The sequence below is a fragment of the Felis catus genome, chromosome C2, assembly GCF_018350175.1.
Source record: "Felis catus isolate Fca126 chromosome C2, F.catus_Fca126_mat1.0, whole genome shotgun sequence".
NCBI classification, from domain to species: domain Eukaryota; kingdom Metazoa; phylum Chordata; class Mammalia; order Carnivora; family Felidae; genus Felis; species Felis catus.
The window spans coordinates 71,311,634-71,331,711 of NC_058376.1; the positions used below are offsets into that span (position 1 = coordinate 71,311,634).

General features: G+C 37.7%; 1 protein-coding gene across 20 annotated transcripts in view; it reads right to left on the reverse strand.

Annotated features, from left to right (window-relative positions):
- The window catches only part of LRCH3 (leucine rich repeats and calponin homology domain containing 3), a 148,340-nt gene extending 129,823 nt beyond the window's left edge, over window positions 1-18,517 (reverse strand). For 16 of the 20 annotated variants that reach the window (XM_045037060.1, XM_045037057.1, XM_045037056.1 and 13 more), the window contains exon 1: window positions 18,212-18,515. In XM_045037060.1, the coding sequence (XP_044892995.1) occupies window positions 18,212-18,473 (262 nt within the window). In that variant the 5' untranslated portion in view covers window positions 18,474-18,515. Of the gene's footprint in view, window positions 1-18,211 lie in introns of all 20 variants that reach the window. The other 4 variants (XM_019839905.3, XM_019839902.3, XM_045037059.1 and 1 more) reach the window with 3 other exon arrangements.
- Window positions 18,518-20,078: the final 1,561 nt, after the last annotated feature.

A 20,078-nucleotide genomic window follows, 5' to 3' on the forward strand; every position in this document is an offset into this window, starting at 1 on the left:
ACTCTAGCTGAAGCCAATCCGGGGAAGGGGGCACAGCCAAACTCACACCCATGCCAAAGCTCAACCTCTGAGGAGATTCCTCAAAACCCTAAGGCCTCCTAAACCTTAACTCCAATCCAGTCAAAAAAAAAAAAAAAAACAAAAAAAAAACTCTTTTTTTTCTAAATGAGGAAAGATAAGAAAGACTGACTTAAGCCAAACAACTAACAGTAAAGAAGCAAGGCTAAAACATGCAAATCGTCTTATTCCCAAAATAACATTGCACCTACCACACCCCAGCCCCTCAAATCCATGGGAGCAGGTCAGCTATTACTATCCCATCCCCCACTTCCTATACACACTAGTTTGTCACATGCTATGCAAGGAGTCCCTCTTCATCTACGACATTGCTTCAAGAAATTTCTTCAATCTTCGTCTTACATACTTTCCTTTTGAGCAGGTTATAGCTCTATATCCTTGAACTTCTTATCTCAGACTGTCTCCCCTTTCCCATACTGCCTCAAAGTAGAGCCTACAATGTTTTCAGATACTTAATATTTAAATCTCCTTTCTCCTACCAAAAGATCAGTAAGAAGCTAACTACTGTTTGTATCAGTAGTCTCCAAAGGAGGAGAGTGAACCTATTATCCAGAGGATACACAAAATGATCCATTGTAGTGTGAAAGAAAAACATTAGAACTTTCCTTTCTATTTATATTTAATTTCTCCTTTAAAATTTTGTATTTTATGTATATTTTACAGCATATAGTTTTAGTACATACATATAATATATAAATAAGTAAACATTTGTTGTCAAAAACTTTTTACTATAGGGACTGCTGGCTAAAATGACAATAGAATACTGTCCCTAGATATTAGGATTATGGACACTGCAGACATCTGAAAGGGCAGGAGCTAGGCAACACTGTTCATCTTTAGTCTCTCCAAATTAATGCAGACTAAAAAGATACTGAGGATATTCTCAGAATAAAAGAAGAAGAAAAAAAAAACAACTGAAGGTACTCCCAGAAAAAAACCTAGTCAATAAATCTTTTCCTCCTCTCCTAACTTGACTAAGAAATAAAAAGTTTGGCTGTAGAAAAGTTATACTAATTACAGTCAGTAAACTAATGCTTATTATTTAATGTTTGCTTAATGTTTATTATTGTAATTATATACTCTACTAAAGGCTTACTTGGTTACTTGATTTTAGTATTAAATACAACTTATAGGAGACACATGCAATTTTTTAAGGCTGCCCAGATTCTAAACACTATTATTATGTTTGGGCAATCCAATACTTTATGAAACAGACTTCTTTCCTCAACAGAAGCTAAAAACTGCTACATAGTACATTTGTTTTCTCAGCCTCTCTTAGGGCTAGAAGTATGGGCACATAATCTAGGTTCCTCCAAACAGACACATCCTTCCCTAACCGTGAATTTAAAGCAGAGCGGTTACATCCCTGTTTCCAGAGGCACTGGCAGCAAAAGTTCCAGTGCTGGTGTGTAGTATCCACTGTCATGGCGTGTTCACGGTACAAGCTGAGGGGTCCATCCCAGTGGCAGTGCTGGTGGTTTCTTCAAAGGACCTGCCCTGTCATATGATTTAGGGTATACTCCTAGTTACTTATCCTTCCAGCCTGCTTCTCCAACCCTTCCAGGGATTTGGTAGGCTACTCATAACCACAGTTGATTTCTGTTGCTTATAACCAAGAACCCTGGGCATGCTCAGTGAATACATGCTCACTTTCAATACTTTATTTTTCATGTATATTAGTCATCTATTCATAACTTTGACAACAAGGTTTTTCAGTGACACAATACTTTTTTTAATTAAAAAAATTTTTTTAAACGTTTATTCATTTTTTAGGAGACAGTGACAGAGCACGAGAGAAAGGGGCAGACACAGATCCGAAGCAGGCTCCAGGCTCCAAACTGTCAGCACAGAGCCCGACATAGGACTCGAACCCATGAACCATGAGATCATGACCTGAGCTGAAGTCGGACGCCTAACCATCTGAGCCACCCAGGCGCCCTTTATTTTTTTATTTTTTATGTTTTGGGGCAGCTGGGTGGCTTGGTTGGTTGAGTGTCTCTCTTTTTTTTTTTTTTCTTAATGCTTATTTATTTTTGAGCGAGAGTGAGAGAGAACACATGCACTAGTGAGGGAAGGCCAGAGACACACACACACACACACACACACACACACACACAGAATCTGAAGCAGGGTCCAGGTTCCGAGCTGTCAGCACAGAGTCCAACACGGGGCTCGAACCCATGAACTGTGAGATCATAACCTGAGCCGAAGTCAGACGCTTAACCAACTGAGCCACCCAGGCGCCCTTCAGTGACACTAGCTTTAAAACAAATAAATCTTTCAAGTGTTTATTTTATACTAAAGTGTCCAATTTTGCAAAATGAAGTGTTTTTATACTTTTGGAAAAATTAATTTTCAAAAAAAAAAATCAAAGAGAAAACAAAACAAAAAAACCATGGAGACAAATGAAAATGGAAACACAATTTTTCCAAAATCTTCACGACACAGCAAAAGCAGTTCTAGGAGGGAAGTTATAGGAATAGAGAACTACCTCAAAAAACAAGAGAGATCTCAATCTAACCTTACATCTAAAGGAGCTAAGAAAAAGAACAAACAAAGCCCAAAGTTAGTAGGAGGAGGGAAATAATAAAGATTGGAATGAAAATAAATGAAATAGAGACTAAAAAAGGAATAAAAAAGATCAATGAAACCAAGAGGGTGTTCTTTGAAACAATAAACAAAATTGATAAACCTTTAGCCAGACTCATCAGAAAAAAAAAAAAAAAAAGAGCGAGAGAGAGAGAGGGAGGACTCAAATAAGAAATTCAGAAATGAAAGAGGGGAAATAACCAATACTATGAAAAATTACATGCCAGGGGCTCCTGCCTGGCTCTGTCAGTAGAGCATGCAACTCTTGATCTTGGGGTCATGAATTCAAGCCCCACATTGGGCGTAGAGCTTACTTTAAAAAAAAAATTATGGGGCACTTGGGTCGCTCAGTCATCTAAGTGTCCCACTCTTGATTTCGGCTCAGGTCATGATCCCGGGGTTGTGCTTTTTTTTTTCTCTCTCTCTCTTTCTCTCTCTCTCCCTCTCTCCCTTCCTTCCCCCTCCCCTGCTCACACACTCTTTCTCTCTCTAAAAAACTTTTTTTACACACCACAAATTGGACAACATAGAAGAAATGGATAAATTCCTAGAAACATACAATCTTCCAAAACTGAACCAGGAAGAAATAGAAAATTTGAACACACAGATGACTAATACCAAAAATGAATTGGTAATCAAAACACTCCCAACAAACAAAAGTCCAGGACTCGATGATTTCACAGATGAATTGTACTGCGAATTGTACAGTACAATTGTACTGTAACATTTAAAAAAGAGTTAATACCTATTCTTCTCAAACTATTCCAAAAAAAGAGGAGGAAGGAAAACTTCCAAATTCATTCTACAAGGCCAGCATTATCCTGATACCAAAACTCAAAATGGATGGAAGACCTAAATGTTTAAGACCTGAAACTATAAAACTCCTAAAAGAAAACACACAGTATTCTCTTGGACATTTAGTCTTAGCAACATATTTATGGATGTCTCTTCAGACAAGGGAAATAAAAGCAAAAATAAATTACTGGGACTATACCAAAATAAAAAGCTTTTGTACAGCAAAAGAAACCATCAACAAAACAAAAAGGCAACGTACTGAATGGAAGGTATTCACAAATGATACATCTGATAAGGAGTTAATATAAAAAATATTTAAAGAGCTTATATAATTCAACACCAAAAAAACCTAAACAAAACCAAATAATCTGATTAAAAATGGGCAGAGGACCTGAATAAATATTTTTTTCCAAAGAAGACATACAGATGGCCAACAGACACATGAGAAGATACTTAACATCACTAATCATTAGAGAAATGCAAATCAAAACCACAATACGATCATCACCTTATACCAGCTAGAACAGCTAGTATCAAAAATAAAACAAACAAACAAAAACAAGAAATAAGTGTTGGCAAGGATATGGATAAAAGGGTACCCCTCATGCGCTCTTGGTAGGAATGTATATTGGTACACCACTATGGGGAACAGTATGGAGGTCCCTCAAAAAATAAAAATAGAAATACCAGACAACCCAGTAATTCTGCTACTGGGTATTTACTCAAAGAATATGAAAACACTAATTCAAAAAGATATATGCAACCCTACGTTCACTGCAGCATTATTTACAATAGCCAAGATATGGGAGCAACCTAAGTGTCCTTCAATAAATTAATGGACAGAGAAGGTAAGATATGTATGTATACACACACACACATACACACACACACAAACACACACACACACACACATTATATATATAAACTACTCAGCTATAAAAAAGAATGAGATCTTACAATTTGCTACAATATGAATGGACCTAGAGAATATTGTGCTAAGTATAATAGGTCACTCAAAGAAAGACAAATACCATATGATTTTACTTATATGTGAAATCTAAAAAACAAAATGAACAAACAAAACCAGAGGGGAGGGGAATGGGTTGGGCAAGACAAGTGAAGGAAATTAAGAGGTACAAACTTCCAGTTATAAAATAAATAAGTCATTGTGGGGAGCACCTGGGTGGCTCAGTTGGTTAAGCATCTGACTTCAGCTCAGGTCATGATCTTGCAGTTCACAAGTTCAGGCCCCATGTCGGGCTCTGTGCTGACAGCTCAGAGCCTGGAGCCTGCTTCAGATTCTGTGTCTCCCTCTCTCTCTGCCCCTCTCCTCTCAACGCTCTCTCTCTTTCTCTCTCAAAAATAAATAAATATTTGGGGCGCCTGGATGGCTCAGTTGGTTGAGCGTCCGACTTCGACTCAGGTCATGATCTCTCAGTCTATGAGTTCAAGCCCCGCGTGGGGCTCTGTGCTAACAGCCAGAGCTTGAAGCCTGCTTTGGATTCTGTGTCTCCCTCTCTCTCTCTCTGCCCCTCCCCCACTCATGCTCTGTCTCTCTCTCTCTCTCTGTCAAAAATAAACATTTAAAAAAATTTAAAAAATAATAAATAAGCATTTAATAAATAAATAGATAGATAAATAAGTCACAGGGATGAAAATGATAGCAGGAGGAATATGGTCAATAATACTGTAATCATTTTACAAGGTGATAGATGGTGACTACACTTATCATTGTGAGCAGTGAATAATATATAGAATTGTTGATCACTATGGTGTACACCTGAAACCAACACAACATATGTCAGCTAACATTTCAATTAAAAACTGGTTTTCTTTAATTGAATAAAAACTTTGGCTTACCTAACAAAAACATCTTTAGGATGTGAAAAATTCCTATTTTCCTAAACGACTTTTTTTTTAACAAAATAATTTATTAATTTTTTTCCTAAGAGACTAAATTCAGTACAATATTTGTTTTCATAACACCCAACATGTCTTATTTCAAACTTAACCACGTTCTATGCAGTGACTATGGTGGGGTGATCTATTTTGACTGCCCTCGATGTAATTCACTTGGGTAGTTCTAAAGCATATCAGTGATCAAAATGTTTCTCCCTACAGTTACTACTGCATTCTCAATCAGTTTCTTCCACACATCATCTAAAGAAAATTTATGGATGGAACTAAAGGGTATTATGCTAAGCAAAATTAGTCAGAGAAAGACAAATATCATATGACTTCACCCATATGTGGAATTTAAGATACAAAACAGATGAACACAAGGGAAGGGAAGTAAAAATAACATAAAAACAAGGAGGGGGACAAAACATAAGAGACTCTTAAATACAGAGAAGAAACTGAGGGTTGCTGGAGGGATTGTGGGTGGGGGATGGGCTAAATGGGTAAGAGACATTAAGGAAGACACCTGTGGGGATGAGCACTGGGTGTTATACATAGGGGATAAATCACTGGCATCTACTCCTGAAATCATTATTGCAGTATATGCTAACTAACTTGTATGTAAATTTATAAATAAATAAATAAAAATTTACAAAAGAAATTTTTTTAAAAAAAGACTCAATGGAAATTTCAGGACTTTAGGGGGACCTCTTCTGATCATTCTCAATTAGGATTAGGGAACCCTTTTCTGTGTCCTGTGTGATTTGGGGTTTTCATTGAACATGAGCGCCATGAAGTTGACTGTCTTGCTTATTGTAACATTCCTGGTGCCTAAAACTTCTAAATTCTCAAAAATATCTATTTACTTAATGGGGGAAAGGAAAGGAAAGGAAAGGAAAGGAAAGAAAGGAAAGGAAAGGAAAGGAAAGGAAAGGAAAGGAAAGGAAAGGAAAGGAAAGGAAAGGAAGAAAGAAAGGAAGAAAGAAAGAAAGAAAGAAAGAAAGAAAGAAAGAAAGAAAGAAAGAAAGAAAGAAAGAAAGAAATTTGTGTGGTATGATTGCATTGTTTAATATCAGGATTTCTAAAACTAGGAAAACACCAACATTTAAAACATCAGTGTTTCTAGTCAAGGATAGCTCAATTAAATTTCATCAGTACATTATATTAAAGTTTAACTCATACTAGAAATGTTAAAACCTAAGATCTACTAAGTCACTTAATACCAACATTTCATACTAATGAATAAATTATTCAGGTTTCATACAAAGATATTAAGTGATGAGAAACAGAAAATGCCAAGCTTTCAAGAGCTCTTTTAAAAAAATAAACAGAAGCTAACTAATGAACACAACTACACAAAATATACACTAACCAACTGCAAACTGAAGATTAGGGGCACCTGGGTGGCTCAGTTGGTTAAGCGTCTGACTCTCGATTGTGGCTCAGGTCAAGGTCTCACAGTCGTGAGATCTTCTTGAGATTCTCTCTCTCTCTTTCTGTCCCTCCCCATCTTGTGTTCGCTCTCTCTCTCTCAAAATAAATTAAAAAATAAACATTTAAAGATTAACTTAAAAATACATTTTAGAACTTCACGATATCCTCATAAAATGCAGTAAAGTAAGGGTCCTAAATGAATTTTAAAGTAGCAAAGTCTAAGGAAGAATTTCTCAAGTGGTAGCTCTTAGGTCACCTGCATCTAGAACAATCAGGGTGCTTGTTAAAAATGCAGCTTAAAGAACTCCCACCCCAGATCTCCTGAATCAAACTCTTTCTAGAGTCTGGACACAGAAATGTACATTCCTTAAAGTGCCACAGATGATTTTACCCACACTCAAGGTTGAGAATAGGCTACAGTTTGTCACCTGATAATAAATGGCCAGAAATCACAATGTTACTAAGTCATAAAAAGCATCACATACTTACGAGGCTAAGATTCCCCTTAGACAACTGAGACTTGCATAATTATCAAAGTTATAATTATTGAATATATATGGAAAGCCTACTTCACTGTAAGGAGTTTAAAATTTCTTTTATTAGCAAATCAAGATCCTACTTTGATATTCTGCACAGACCTAGAAATTCTCACTGCTACAACTGGGTTATATTTCAAGGGACTGAATTTTAGCACATGTAACAACTCTCTTATCCTCTATGACACCAATTAAAGACAGTATGAACACCTGACTTTTTGACATCAAAGGGAAGCATATTCACTGGTATTATCCTTGAGAAATTTTTGTTTGTTTGTTTTTGTTTTGAGAGAGAGGGAGAGAGAGAGAGAGAACACATGTGCGTAAGCCAGGGAGGGGCAGTGGGGGGGGGGTGGAGAGAGAATCTCAAGGAGGCTCCACATACAGTGTGGAGCCCGACTTGGGACTCAATCTTAAAACCGTGATATCATGACCTGAGCCAAAATCAAGAGTGGGACACAACCAACTGTGTCGCCCAGGCACCCTGTGAATGTTCTGATGATTGAATTCTACTATACCCTTGAAGACCCAAGGGTGTCCATTAAACCCAGTAACACAGAAGTCACCTGTCATTTTCAAAGCTAAGAAAGTGAATAAACTCTAAATTATTCCTGTTTTCACCTTCTTTTTCACTCACTTATTAATCCATTCATCCAACCATCCACTCAATACATTCTCAAAGGGCATTTGGTATTGTACTAGGTGTTATACAATAAAGAGTAAGACACAACTGTCTATGGTAAGCCAGATCCTAAAATGGTCTCCCTCCCCAAGATTTCCCACCCAAATCCCTGGGACTATAAATATGAAACATACTCTATGTTCCATATGTAGCAGAACAGATTTTGCAGATATAATTAAGCTTACTAGTCAAATGACTGAATTAAACTAAAAAGAGATAATTTGGCTGGACTCAGTCTCATCACATGAGCCCTCTGGCTGGTAGCAGAAGTCAGTGATTCTAAGCATGATAACTGGACACACCATTGCTGGCTTGAAGAGGTGGAGAGGGCCACTATAAGGAATGCAGGTAGCCTCCAAGACCCCAGAGTGACCTGAAGGCAACAACCAGCAAGAAAACAGAGACCTCAGTTTTATAACTATGAGGACCTGAATTCTGAATGATCCTGGACCAAGTCTCCAGATAAGAGTTCAGCCTGACCAACACATTGATTTTGGCATTGTGAGACCCTAAATAGATAAATCAGCTGAGTCTAGTCTTCTGACCTACAGAACTGGAGGATAATAAATGGGTGTTGTTTTAAGCCAATATATCCTGGTGTACATATACACAAGTTTCTTTGGGATATACATCTCAGGGTCTGGAATGTCTGGGTCAAAGAGTATGTGTATTTTTAATTTTCCTAAGTATTTTTCAAAGTCAATGCATGAATTAACATTCCCATCAGCAATGTATGCACGTCCTCAGTGCTCTTTTTTCCAGCACTTGGTATCATCAGTTTGAGTAGTACCTCAGTTTGGTTTTATTTTCCATTCCTTCGATTACTAGTAAGGTTGAGTGAGCACTTTTTCACATTACTGGTCATTTGAAATTCCTCTATAGAAAAGCACCAGTTTAGTTTTCTGTTTTCTATTGGGTTGTCTTCTTGTTTGTAGAAATCCTATACATTTTCTAGGTAATATTTGCTTGGTGTATTTGTTAGAAATCTTTTCTTACTCTGTGGCTTATCTTTTCACTTTATGATGTGCAGATCATCTTTTAAAACCGGTTTTTAATGGAAAAAAAGTCTATTACCTAGTGTTTGCAAGAAATCAGTTTAATAAACCATGGGGTTTATTAACCAGGGGTTAAAATCCTTGGTTTAAGACTTCAAATAATAAAACTCAAAATATTTAGAAGAACAAGGAAGAAAGTTCAAAGTGAATAAGGAAATACCTTAAATTTTTAGGTTTTAGGACTAGTTTATGATTCTAAAATTAGTAACACTGCATTGGATATTGCTGGCTACTTCAGGAACTCAAAATAATGTTCCTTTGTGTGAATTACCATATTTGTTTCTAAGTTTAAGTGGAGTAACTATTTCATAAGTAAACTGAAAAAAAATAATGAATATGTACACTACTACTCAAAAGTCCTATTTCATGTTATCATATTTCATAACATTAACCAGTCAGCCCCCAAATACAACTACAGTAAAAAGAAATGAGCCCTACAAAATCCTTGGCCCCAACACTGCTGCCATTCTTCTAAGTCCCAACATTGATTTTTGTGGTGATCTGTAACTCATCTTCTCACCCTGCCTAAAGGGACCATCATACAACTGACCCTTACTATTAAAAAAAAAAAATGCCAGTACAGTTGAGACTAGATTCCCCCCCTGAAACAAATTATTTCAGATGCCTTTATACCCAACAGCCATGATTTCCCCCATGGTCTCTGCCTCTGCATAAAAAGTATGTGTGCAGGTGTTTATGCGTGTGTGTATGTGTTGATAACAGAAATCTTTTACCTCAGTCTTCCCTATTGAATTGGTACAATATAAGAATTGTGCTGTTCCTCAGGCAGAAGAGAAAGGAAGAAGCATGTGGTGAAAATATATTAGAGCTGTTGGCTTTCTCATTTCAAACGGAGATAAAGTTATAAGAGGGATATAACGTTATTTCCTGAGAAGTGTTCTTAATATCCCATTCATTCAATATGCGTATTTCCACAGAAACTTTGTTACATACAGTAGCAGCATATACAATATTTATATCCATACTTCTGACTGGGATATGTATTGGCCATAGGTTGGGGGGATTACAGAAAAACAACAGAATAAACATTACAGAAACTTATTTGGTTTGGTTTTCCCTAATGGTTGGTAATTTGAAGCCACAGATTTGTTATTAAAACAAGCATGAAAATATAGAGTGGAATTCTTAAGAAAATTCCAAGACTTCTTTATATGTGGGAGACTGCAGCTGTTAGATATAAAGAGGTTGAAATGTGAGTTAAGCCAACTTTCATGTTTAAGGAAAAAATATGAGGCCTTTGTGTTTTGTCTATAAACCTGGCCAGGCTGCGTTCAATACATAACACTATTTCTATGAGGAACTGCTTTTGAAATGTTGTTTGTAAATTGTTTAAGTTTTTAAAATTGCATACAATTTGTTAGAACAATTCCACTTCTAGGAATTAACCCAAAAGAAATAATAAGAGATGTAAGCAAAGAATTATATTAAAAAACATTCATAGTGTTACTTATAATAAAAAATTTGAAATGGCCTAAATGCCCAATACAAGGGATCTGCCTAAGTACATACACTGCAGTTATTAAATTCTATTACAAGAAAATGTTAACAGACATAACACAATATTTCTAATATGCTATAAGATGGAAAAAGCAAACTACAAAAAGCTGATACTGTGTTTTTCAATGTGTATGTACATACATTAAAAAAAAACAACTGGAAGAACATGTAAAAATGTTCATAGTGATTTGTCCATACAGTAGAACCATCTCCTTCTTTCCTTTGTGTACTGTTTTTCCAGACTTTCTATAGTAAACATGTATTACTATTACAATTATAAAAGTTCAAATTAAATATACAGGGGTTAAATACAAGTACAAAGAGCTTCCAATTCTTTGTTATCAACTGGTTCTATGACACAAAGTAGAAACAGAAAAAGTAAATCTTTTTTCCCTGAATTTATATACTTTTTCTTCTTGTAGAAAAAACTACATTCCTCAAGCTGCACTGAATACAGAATGAAGAGATATAATCTGTCACCTATCAGAATGACACAGATCAAAATGAATGAGAAGATCAGTGGGTGCAAAGACAACTCATATGCACTGATGATACAAATCTAAACTGAACAATCCTTCTGGAAGGGCAATTTTACAATGTGTATAAAAACCCCTAAATTGTGCATACTTTTTAGCCAATCAATTCTATGTCTAGGAATTTATCCTGAGGAAATAATTGGATAAGTTTGCAAATACACACATACAAAGTTATCCTCAGCAATACCATATGTAATAGTGAAAGTTGAAAACAATCCAAATGCGCATCAAGAGGGTAGATTAGGGGCACCTGGGTGGCTCGGTTGAGCATCCAACTTTGGCTCAGGTCATGATTTCATGGTCTGTGAGTTCGAGCCCCGTGTTGGGCTCTGTGCTGACAGCTCAGAGCCTGGAGCCTGCTTCCTATTCTGTGTTTCCCCCTCTCTCTGCCCCTCCCCTACTCATGCTCTGTCTCTCTCTCTCTCTCTGTCAAAAATAAACATTAAGAAAAAAAAAAAAACTAAAAAATTATGCTACAGATCTCTAGTTTCTGGTATTGTATTTCATGTAGTGAAAAAAAAATTAGATGATAAAACAGTCTTTTATGATCTCATTTTTATATATCAAAGAGTAAGAGGGGTGCTTGGGTGGGTCAGGCAGTTAAGTGTCCAATTCTTGGTTTCCACTCAGGTCATGGTTTGTGAGTTCAAGCTCTGCACCGGACTTCAATGCTGACAGTGTGGAGCCTGCTTCAGATTCTCTCTTTCCCTCTCTCTCTGCCCCTCCCTTGCTCACTCTGTGTCTCTCTCTCTCAAAATAAATAAATAAACTTAAGGGGAAAAAAAAAGTAAGAATGTGTACATTTGTGAAGAAAATGCTTGAAAGAGTTTCAACCAGTGTTTACTACTAAATTTACCTCTGGTAAGTGGAACCATGAATGATCTTTAATGTCTTCTTTAAAACTTTTCCTACCACAATGAACATATGTAACTGTTAATATCAGAAGAATTGATTTTTAAAGTATACTAAACTGAACCTGTCTCATTAATCAAATAAAATTAGTTTTATTCTTTTCTACTCTTTCCTCATTTCTGAGGCTCGTAGAATATTCTTCCTGATTTGAACACATTGAATGCTTCAGGGGATGGCAAATGTGTCAAATATATATTAATGCCTCTATTAACAAAGATGACATGCTTAAAAATGTCATCCTTTGTTAACAAGATTTTATTTCTAAAAGAAAAAATTAATATATTCCCCCACCCACCCCTGAGATGGTCCCAAGGTTCATGTCATTATGATCGGACCCCATTTGCTGCCACCTCCTACCTTTGCCTCTGCCTTCTCACCATTATTGCACAGTGTTTTCAGCTCTAGACACCATGGTGGCTTACTGTCTTGGATACAGAAAAACCTTGCCAAGAGAGATATGTTTTAGAAAATAAATAACAGAAAACAAATTTCAGTTCTAGTCAAAACAGTATGCCCCAGCATCACTGTCGAATATAACCTTCTGCAATGACAGAAAGGCTCTACTGTCTGTGCTGACCAATATGACAGGGAGTAGATCTAATGTGTGATGTGTCCAATAGGACACATGGGGCTACTGAGTACCTGAAATGTGGTGTGACTGAGGAAACAAATTTTTAAATTTTAACTTATTTTAAATAACCACCTACAGCTAATAGCTACCATATTGGAGAGCACTACTCTATAAAAATTCACAGTACATATACTGTGGTTGATACAAAATACATGTATGAATCCAAGAGCTATATGATTTCTACTTAAGACCCGGAACTGCAGTGCATATTTCCAAACCTAATGAAACTAATTTTACAGATTGCTACTATAGACTGCGTCCTTGAAAAATTAAATGGCCTTTTAGCAATCCTCATTCTTCTTTACCTAGGAAAGAAGGATCCTCTCATTCAAAGTCTCAATTCTTGTGGCTTTAGTAACACTGCATTATCTTAGCTCACCTACTACATCTCAAATTTGTTTTCTGTTTGGGTGTAATTTTAGTCTCTCCCTCCTGCCTTCTACTATAGTCTTTTCCCCAAAGCTTTAGTTTGTTTTCTGCCTTTTATTCAGAAGAGATTTCTCACAGCTTCAACTATGACCCCTATTTGCCTTCTGTGAAACAGCACCATCTCACTACTTAACCTTAAACACATCATTTAATCTCTGAGACTGCTTCTTGTTTGTAACATAACTTAGATGATTATGGTTCCTTCAGCTTTAGGAGTTTGTGAATTCTAGTAAAGGCCTAGTTGTGGAATTGGACTTTCTCTCAGGCTGATTCTGCCTCTTGCCTTTTTAAATGCTAGTGTATCCCATGGTTGTCAGCAACCAGCTTTTTCGCTCTCCATATTCTTTCACCAAGAATCTCACAAAGTCTTCATTATGACTCTCTCAAATGTATGGGGTCCCAGGAACTTTACAGAGGTGCCTGGCTGGCTCAGTCAGGAGAACATGCAACTTTTGACCTTGGGGTTATGAGCTGGAGTCCCACGTTGGGTGCAGAGTTTACTTAGGATTAAAAAAAAAAGCTCCAGATTTACTTTTTTAAAAATGTTTACTTATTATTTTGAGAGAGAGAGAGAGAGAGAGAGAGAGAGCGCGCGCACATGTGTGTGCATGGGGAAAGGGCAGAGAGAGAGAGAGAGAGAGAGAGAGAGAGAGAGAGAGAGAGAGAATCCCAAGCAGGCTCCACACTGTCAGCACAGATGCAGGGCTCGATCTCATGAATCATGAGATCATGACCTAAGGAGAAATCAAAAGTTGGACGCTTAACCAACTGAGCCACCTAGGCGCCCTCATACTTACATTTCTATTCATTGCACAGGGTTAACTACATGTGCTACAACCCCTTTAAAAGTATCAAGCAAATCAACGAAATTATATATAGCAAACTTCTTTGTCAGTATGGCTTACTGATCAAAACCACAAGTTTTAGGATCAGATGTGTCTGAATTTGAATCCCAATGTCACTTACTCTGTGTAACCTTGATCAATTTCAAGTTTCGATTTTTCATGTGTAAAATGGGGTTAAAATATACTTACAACTCATATTGTTGTTGTATGTGCATGTTTTATATATGCAGCTCAGAACAATACCTGAAATATGCTAACAGTTCAATAAATGTTACCTATTATTATTATCAATAGCATCACTATCTTCCTAATCCTCCAGATTTAACCACTCAGTCATCTTTGATGCCTTCTGTCCTTTTTTAAAAAATATATTCAAAAAAAATATATATATATATATATTCAGTCAGCATTTGTACATTTTCATTTTCCAATATGATATCTATTTTTCATTCCTTCAGAGATTCAGATTATTATTGTAGTCATCCAACTGGATTACTAGCTTTTTTAAATTCTTACAGGGTAAAGCCTCTTATTTTTGTTTCCTCTATATTATAGTTAGTATAATGCCTTATACATAAAAGTTTTGCTATTAGTAGACAAGTCAAATAATCTTCACATTTATTTCTCCATTAGATCCCTTGAATTCTTTGAGGACAGAAAGTATGCTGGTCCTCTCTGTATATCTGCACTTATCAAATTCCTTAGCAAATGTTTGTTGAACAAATGAGAACGAATGTTGATTAGTCTCCCTGTCTCAAACTCAATTAACCTATCCTCAATCTAGCTTCCACATATGCAAAAGATAGCTCAGATATTCTCTAATCCAACCATTTATTCTGACCAAACTGGCCTGACCACATTATCACAAGCAGTCCCACTGTATTAGTCAGGACTCTTGATTTTGTAACAAAAAATTCTGCTCAAATCAAGCAGAAAGGGGAATTTATTAACTTGCTGTCCAAGGACAGCACTATCTTAAGGCCTGGCTATTGAACCAAAGGTTCAAACATTGTCATCAGAACTTGGTCTCACTCTTTCCATCTTTTGGCTCTGCCTTCCAATTATTAGTAAGCTCTAGGCTCACATTCTATTCTCTCAGCAATCCCCAAGGTCCAAATCATGCCTCTTTCTCAATAGTTCCAATAAAAAATTCAGAATTAACAGTCATGTGTGCTCACTGGAAAATGTGCCCATCTCTGAGCAATCACTGTGACCAGAAGGATATTGACTGGCTAGGTCTGGCGCCAGTCACATGCACACCCTTGTGTTGGGCTGGGATAGCCATGAAACTGAGAGGAGTGATTTCCTAGGAAAATTGGATTACTGTAAATCAGATGAAAGGGTAACGCATAATGGACTGGCAAAATTAACTGATGTGCCATATACTCTAGGAATTTTTGCATGTTGTCCACCACTGCCTGGAATTGGTTGTCCTTCTCATTTTTGCCTACCCAAATCCTTTCCAACGTTTCTGCCCCAAGAAGTCTTCTGTGATTTCCTTCTAAAATTTGCACTGTCCACTGGATCAAATTACCTATTCCCTAATAAATATTTCCCTTTTCCTAAAAATCTACCTTTTAAAACAAATAAGAGTGAAAAGCCTCAAGAAAATGTTCCTAATTAATTCTAATCATGTCAAATTATACGTAGTATGGGAAATATATGCTGTTTCTTAGAATATAAACTCTTGAAGGACAGCAGCTCTACCAGATACAGTCCATATACATTATGAGAGAACAGGCTATATGGCAACTTTGACACACACACACACACACACACACACACACACACACACGGTATTCAAATAATTTTCCTGGCTTTAAATTTTAAAGAGTCTTAACAAAACATTTTAGTTAACATAGGTTGTGTCTGAATCCATTAAGCTATAGGTACGCTATGGGTTTGGAGTTATCTCAAACTAGGCTCAAATCTTGGCTAACACTACCTTCCCTGGCCTTTAGCTACAGGTCTTTGAGCAAATTATCTAGTATCTCCAAATCTTGATTTCACTATCTGCAAACACAGGAATAGTAATATCTATCTGTACATAGGAAGGCTGTGACGTACAGCACAGAGAAAAGAGTTCCGTGGACCTGGGCTGAAATTCTACCACCAATATTAATTACAGGACTTTCTCTGAGTGATTCCTCATCTGTAAATTCTGAGTGCTTCTTCACAGTAAAGTGGGGATAATAATGCTTAGTCCATTGGTTGGTTGTTTTGAGCATTTAACAAGGCAATGTATTTTAAAACACCTAACAATGAATAGCAAACAGTGTATACTCAATAAATTATCATATCAGCATTAAATTATCTGTTTAAAATAACTCAGGTGCCTTGGTGGCTCAGTCAGAAGAGCAGAAGAGTGTGTGACTCTTGATCTCGAGGTCGTGAGTTTGAGCCCCACGTTGGGTGTAAAGATTATCCAAAAACAAAATCTTTAGGGGTGCCTGAGTGGCTCAGTTGGTTGAGTGTCTGACTCTTGATTTCAGCTCCGGTCAGGATCTCACAGTTTGTGGGATCGAGCCCAGCTTTGGGCTCTGCACTGACAGTACAGAGCCTGCTTGGAATTCTCTCTGTCCCTCTCCTCTCTCTGTCCCTCCCCTCTTTCTCTCTCAAAATTAATAAACATTAAAAAAAAAAAAAGAAATAAAATCTTTAAAAAATAGAATAATTCAGAGCACAGTAAGGGAAAAATTTATTGGGATTGGTTCTTTTTCTTCATAAATGCCTTTGGGTTTTCTTTGTCAGTTAATAAAATATTTCTTAAAAGCAAAACATGTTGGTCCTAGAACTATTTAAAAGCAGGTAAGATAACAAATGAAATAAACTCCTGTAATCAACTTGTTCTTTAGCTTCGCGTTTAATGGAGTAATACTGAAACGACTCACACCAATATAAAACTGCCACATTACCCATCTCTGAAACAATCATATGCCATACGGCCATCTCCTGAACAGAATCAGGTAATCTGGGTTATGAACGACAACTTTGGATGTTGTCTATCAGAACATAAGCAAAAGGGAAGTGGCTGTTCATATTTACCTTAGCAAGAAAGTTTAATTTTAATAACATTCACTAAAAATACAAAATATCTTCAGTACAACTGTTTCTAAAAGAGATTAAATAATTAGACATTTAATTTCTTCCATTTTACACTAGAGTGAAAGTTACTCTGGAAAGAAGTTTCTTAAAGTAGTTTAACAGTTGTTTATTTTTCTAACATGAGTGAATCATATGTAATACCCATCAATCTTTAATGAGTGCACACAGAAGATTTTCAAATCGAAGATTTTAAAATAAAATAAAATGGAATAAATATAAGACAAAGTACTACATATTCTTTCATTGCCAAAAAAAAAACACTATATCAAAATAAAATACCTAACTACATCATACTACACGAACCTGTGTAGGGGATTTTTTTCCTCCTTTGTGTAAAATATGAATAGGCTCAGTTTTTAGTCTACTCCCTAAGGAAGCTATATTTTAAACACAAGAAAAGCATATTATGTTAAGCGCCTCGGTCACCAAACATTGTTCTCTACAACTGAGAAAACCAAATAATATCCAATTGCTTATTACCTTTCCTGTGTTCAAAAATATGTATAAAGCGAAGTAATGTTCATTTTTGAAAAGCGTTAAATACAGATGGGGTAGGCACTCTATGTATCTTTTCTTCCCTCAACTTTTCAGGGAGGGCGTGAGAAAAGTAATGGGAGTCTGAAGGTTGGCTCTAGTAAGCCAAATAGATAAAGGTACAGAAAGAAAAGTTACAGCCTTAGGGCTCACATTAAAAACAACTCTTGAAGAAACGTCAGTGCTCACATCAATGCTTCCCCAACAACGCAGTGGCCCATGCTCTGAACATACTAAGAGAGCGTTTACAATCCCAAATCTTAGCAAAGTCACTTTGGCATCCCAAATCCGAAAGGGCCTGCAGAAACCGGGGCGGGGCAAGGGTCTACTTCAGCGGCATTAAGTTAATTTTCTAGCAGAGTAAAACACTCTGTGTCTATCGCTACAGTCTCCTTCCCCGAGAGATGCTGCAGTCTGCCGCCTCGCCCCTGGCTCGGGGTCTGGCCCGCAGGCCGGGGCGGGGGTGGGGGTGCTGGGTGGGTCGGGCAGTCGGCTTCTCCCCGTTAGTCCGGTCCCAACCAGGCGCTATGGGACCGGTGGCTGTAACTAGCCCCGAGTCCTCCCACCGGATGGAGCGGCCTCCCGCCGCGTCCCGCGCCCAGGGTCAGCAGGGATGCCCCGTGCCCCACTCACCCGCCCGGGTGGTGTCCGTCAGGTCATGGTTGGCCGCTCCCCGGGGAAACTCCCTCAGTTTCCGGCCGATCAGGCTCAGCACCCCGGTCACAGCCGCCTCCTCTAGCGCTCGATCGAGGGAGCGGCTCCACGAACCCGGGCCAGGACCACTACCTGCTCCGGAGCTTGGGCCGCAGTTAACACCGGAGAGGTTACCTCCCGACGCTACAGGGCCAGAGTACTCTGCAGCCGTGGCCACAGCGACCAAGCCCGCGGCCGCCATTTCCCAGCCGACAACTCTCCGGCCCACGGCTCAGCGCATGCGCTGCCAGAACTGATGGGTGGGCGGGGAAAGGGGCAAACAGACCCCGGACGGTTGTCTTGACGCGCAGGGCTGCAGTGGCCCTCCGCACATCCAGGCTCTTGCCTCCGCCTGCATCGAGGTTTTGAAGGGAAATCAAAAAGGAACTCACAATCTTGGAGCACCCCCTCCTCTGGCTCCCAGTACCATTTTCAAAAATGCCCCTACAAAAATATCTTTCAGTGTTCCCCACAAAAACTTCCGTGCCTTCCTCCCTCAATACTGAAGGATTCGATTAAGCGTTGAATTAAGGTTTACCATTCTTGCTACCAGGAACCTAGGCAGTGAGGAGGGGACCCTGGGATACGACGTAAAACGTTTCCCCAACTCTGTCATTCTATACAGCAAGTAATCTAGATGGAGACGTGCTGTTAACTGTTATTTTCGGAAAGGAAAATGAATGCCAACCTGGCCCCCAAATTCCATAATCTTCATTGAAAGGGTATATAAATGTTTAGGGCACCCTTTTATAAAATAGCTCTGAACAAAAATAAAACACATTTTAAATAGTATTTGTCCTTTAGGCAAGATTTTATTGTTGAACAAATCAGGATGAACGGCATTAAAGTCTAAATTTTTTGTCTAGAACCAAAAGTGAGGGGGAAAAAATGATCTGACCATAATCTAAATGTGAGAATTAGAGGTAGAATGGAAGAAATGATAAAACCCCAAATCATTATTGAAAAACTGGAAACTATCACTTCACTTTAAATCAATTAGGGCTCATCTACTTTGTAACCAGTCTCCAGCATATTCTTTTATACATTTAAGCCATTGCTGCTACACTGATGTAAATTTCCCCTACAATGAACCAACTAGTATTTGTGGGAAATAGAAGAGACAGAGCTCTTTTCCTAGATTACAATCTAATTATAGAATTCAGACAAACATACCAATCAGAGAGTAGGACAACAGAAAAAGGGCTGAGTAGGGGTGGCTGGGTTAATCAGAATTCAAAGAAAAGGATCTGCATCACGGATGAATGAAAATTTGGAAAAATCTTAAAGACTATGAAATAGGTAATAGTAGGAAGGTGAGAGGAGTATCAGCACGAACACACCCAGGTATGATTTATAATGGTACATGTGTATTTAAGGCCACAAGCCAAAAAGTTCATGAGACAGCAAAAGAAAATAAGGTTGAAAAGCCTATTCATCAAAGCCCAACTCTTCCACGAAACTTTGATTAGCACTTCCCCCAACTCCTACATGGAAGAGACTGTGAAAATGTTTAATCTCAGTAACAAAGCTGATTAGTAACAGCTGCTCAGAGTTGTTCTATGAATTCTTACCTTCTAGGCTCCTCAGCAGCAAGTTCCATGACCAATTATCAGTATCAAGGTCTGTTATGAGCATGGGTCATTGCAATGGCAAGTGATTTACCAGCTCAAAAAACATTTATCCAATATATGAACTGCTTTTTTGTTATTCTGATCTAAAATTGTTTTGCTCTTCTTAAGAAAGATTTTAAGCTATTTTAAGAGAGCAGGATCTCATTCTGTATTTTTTTAGGAAATATTTCAACTAC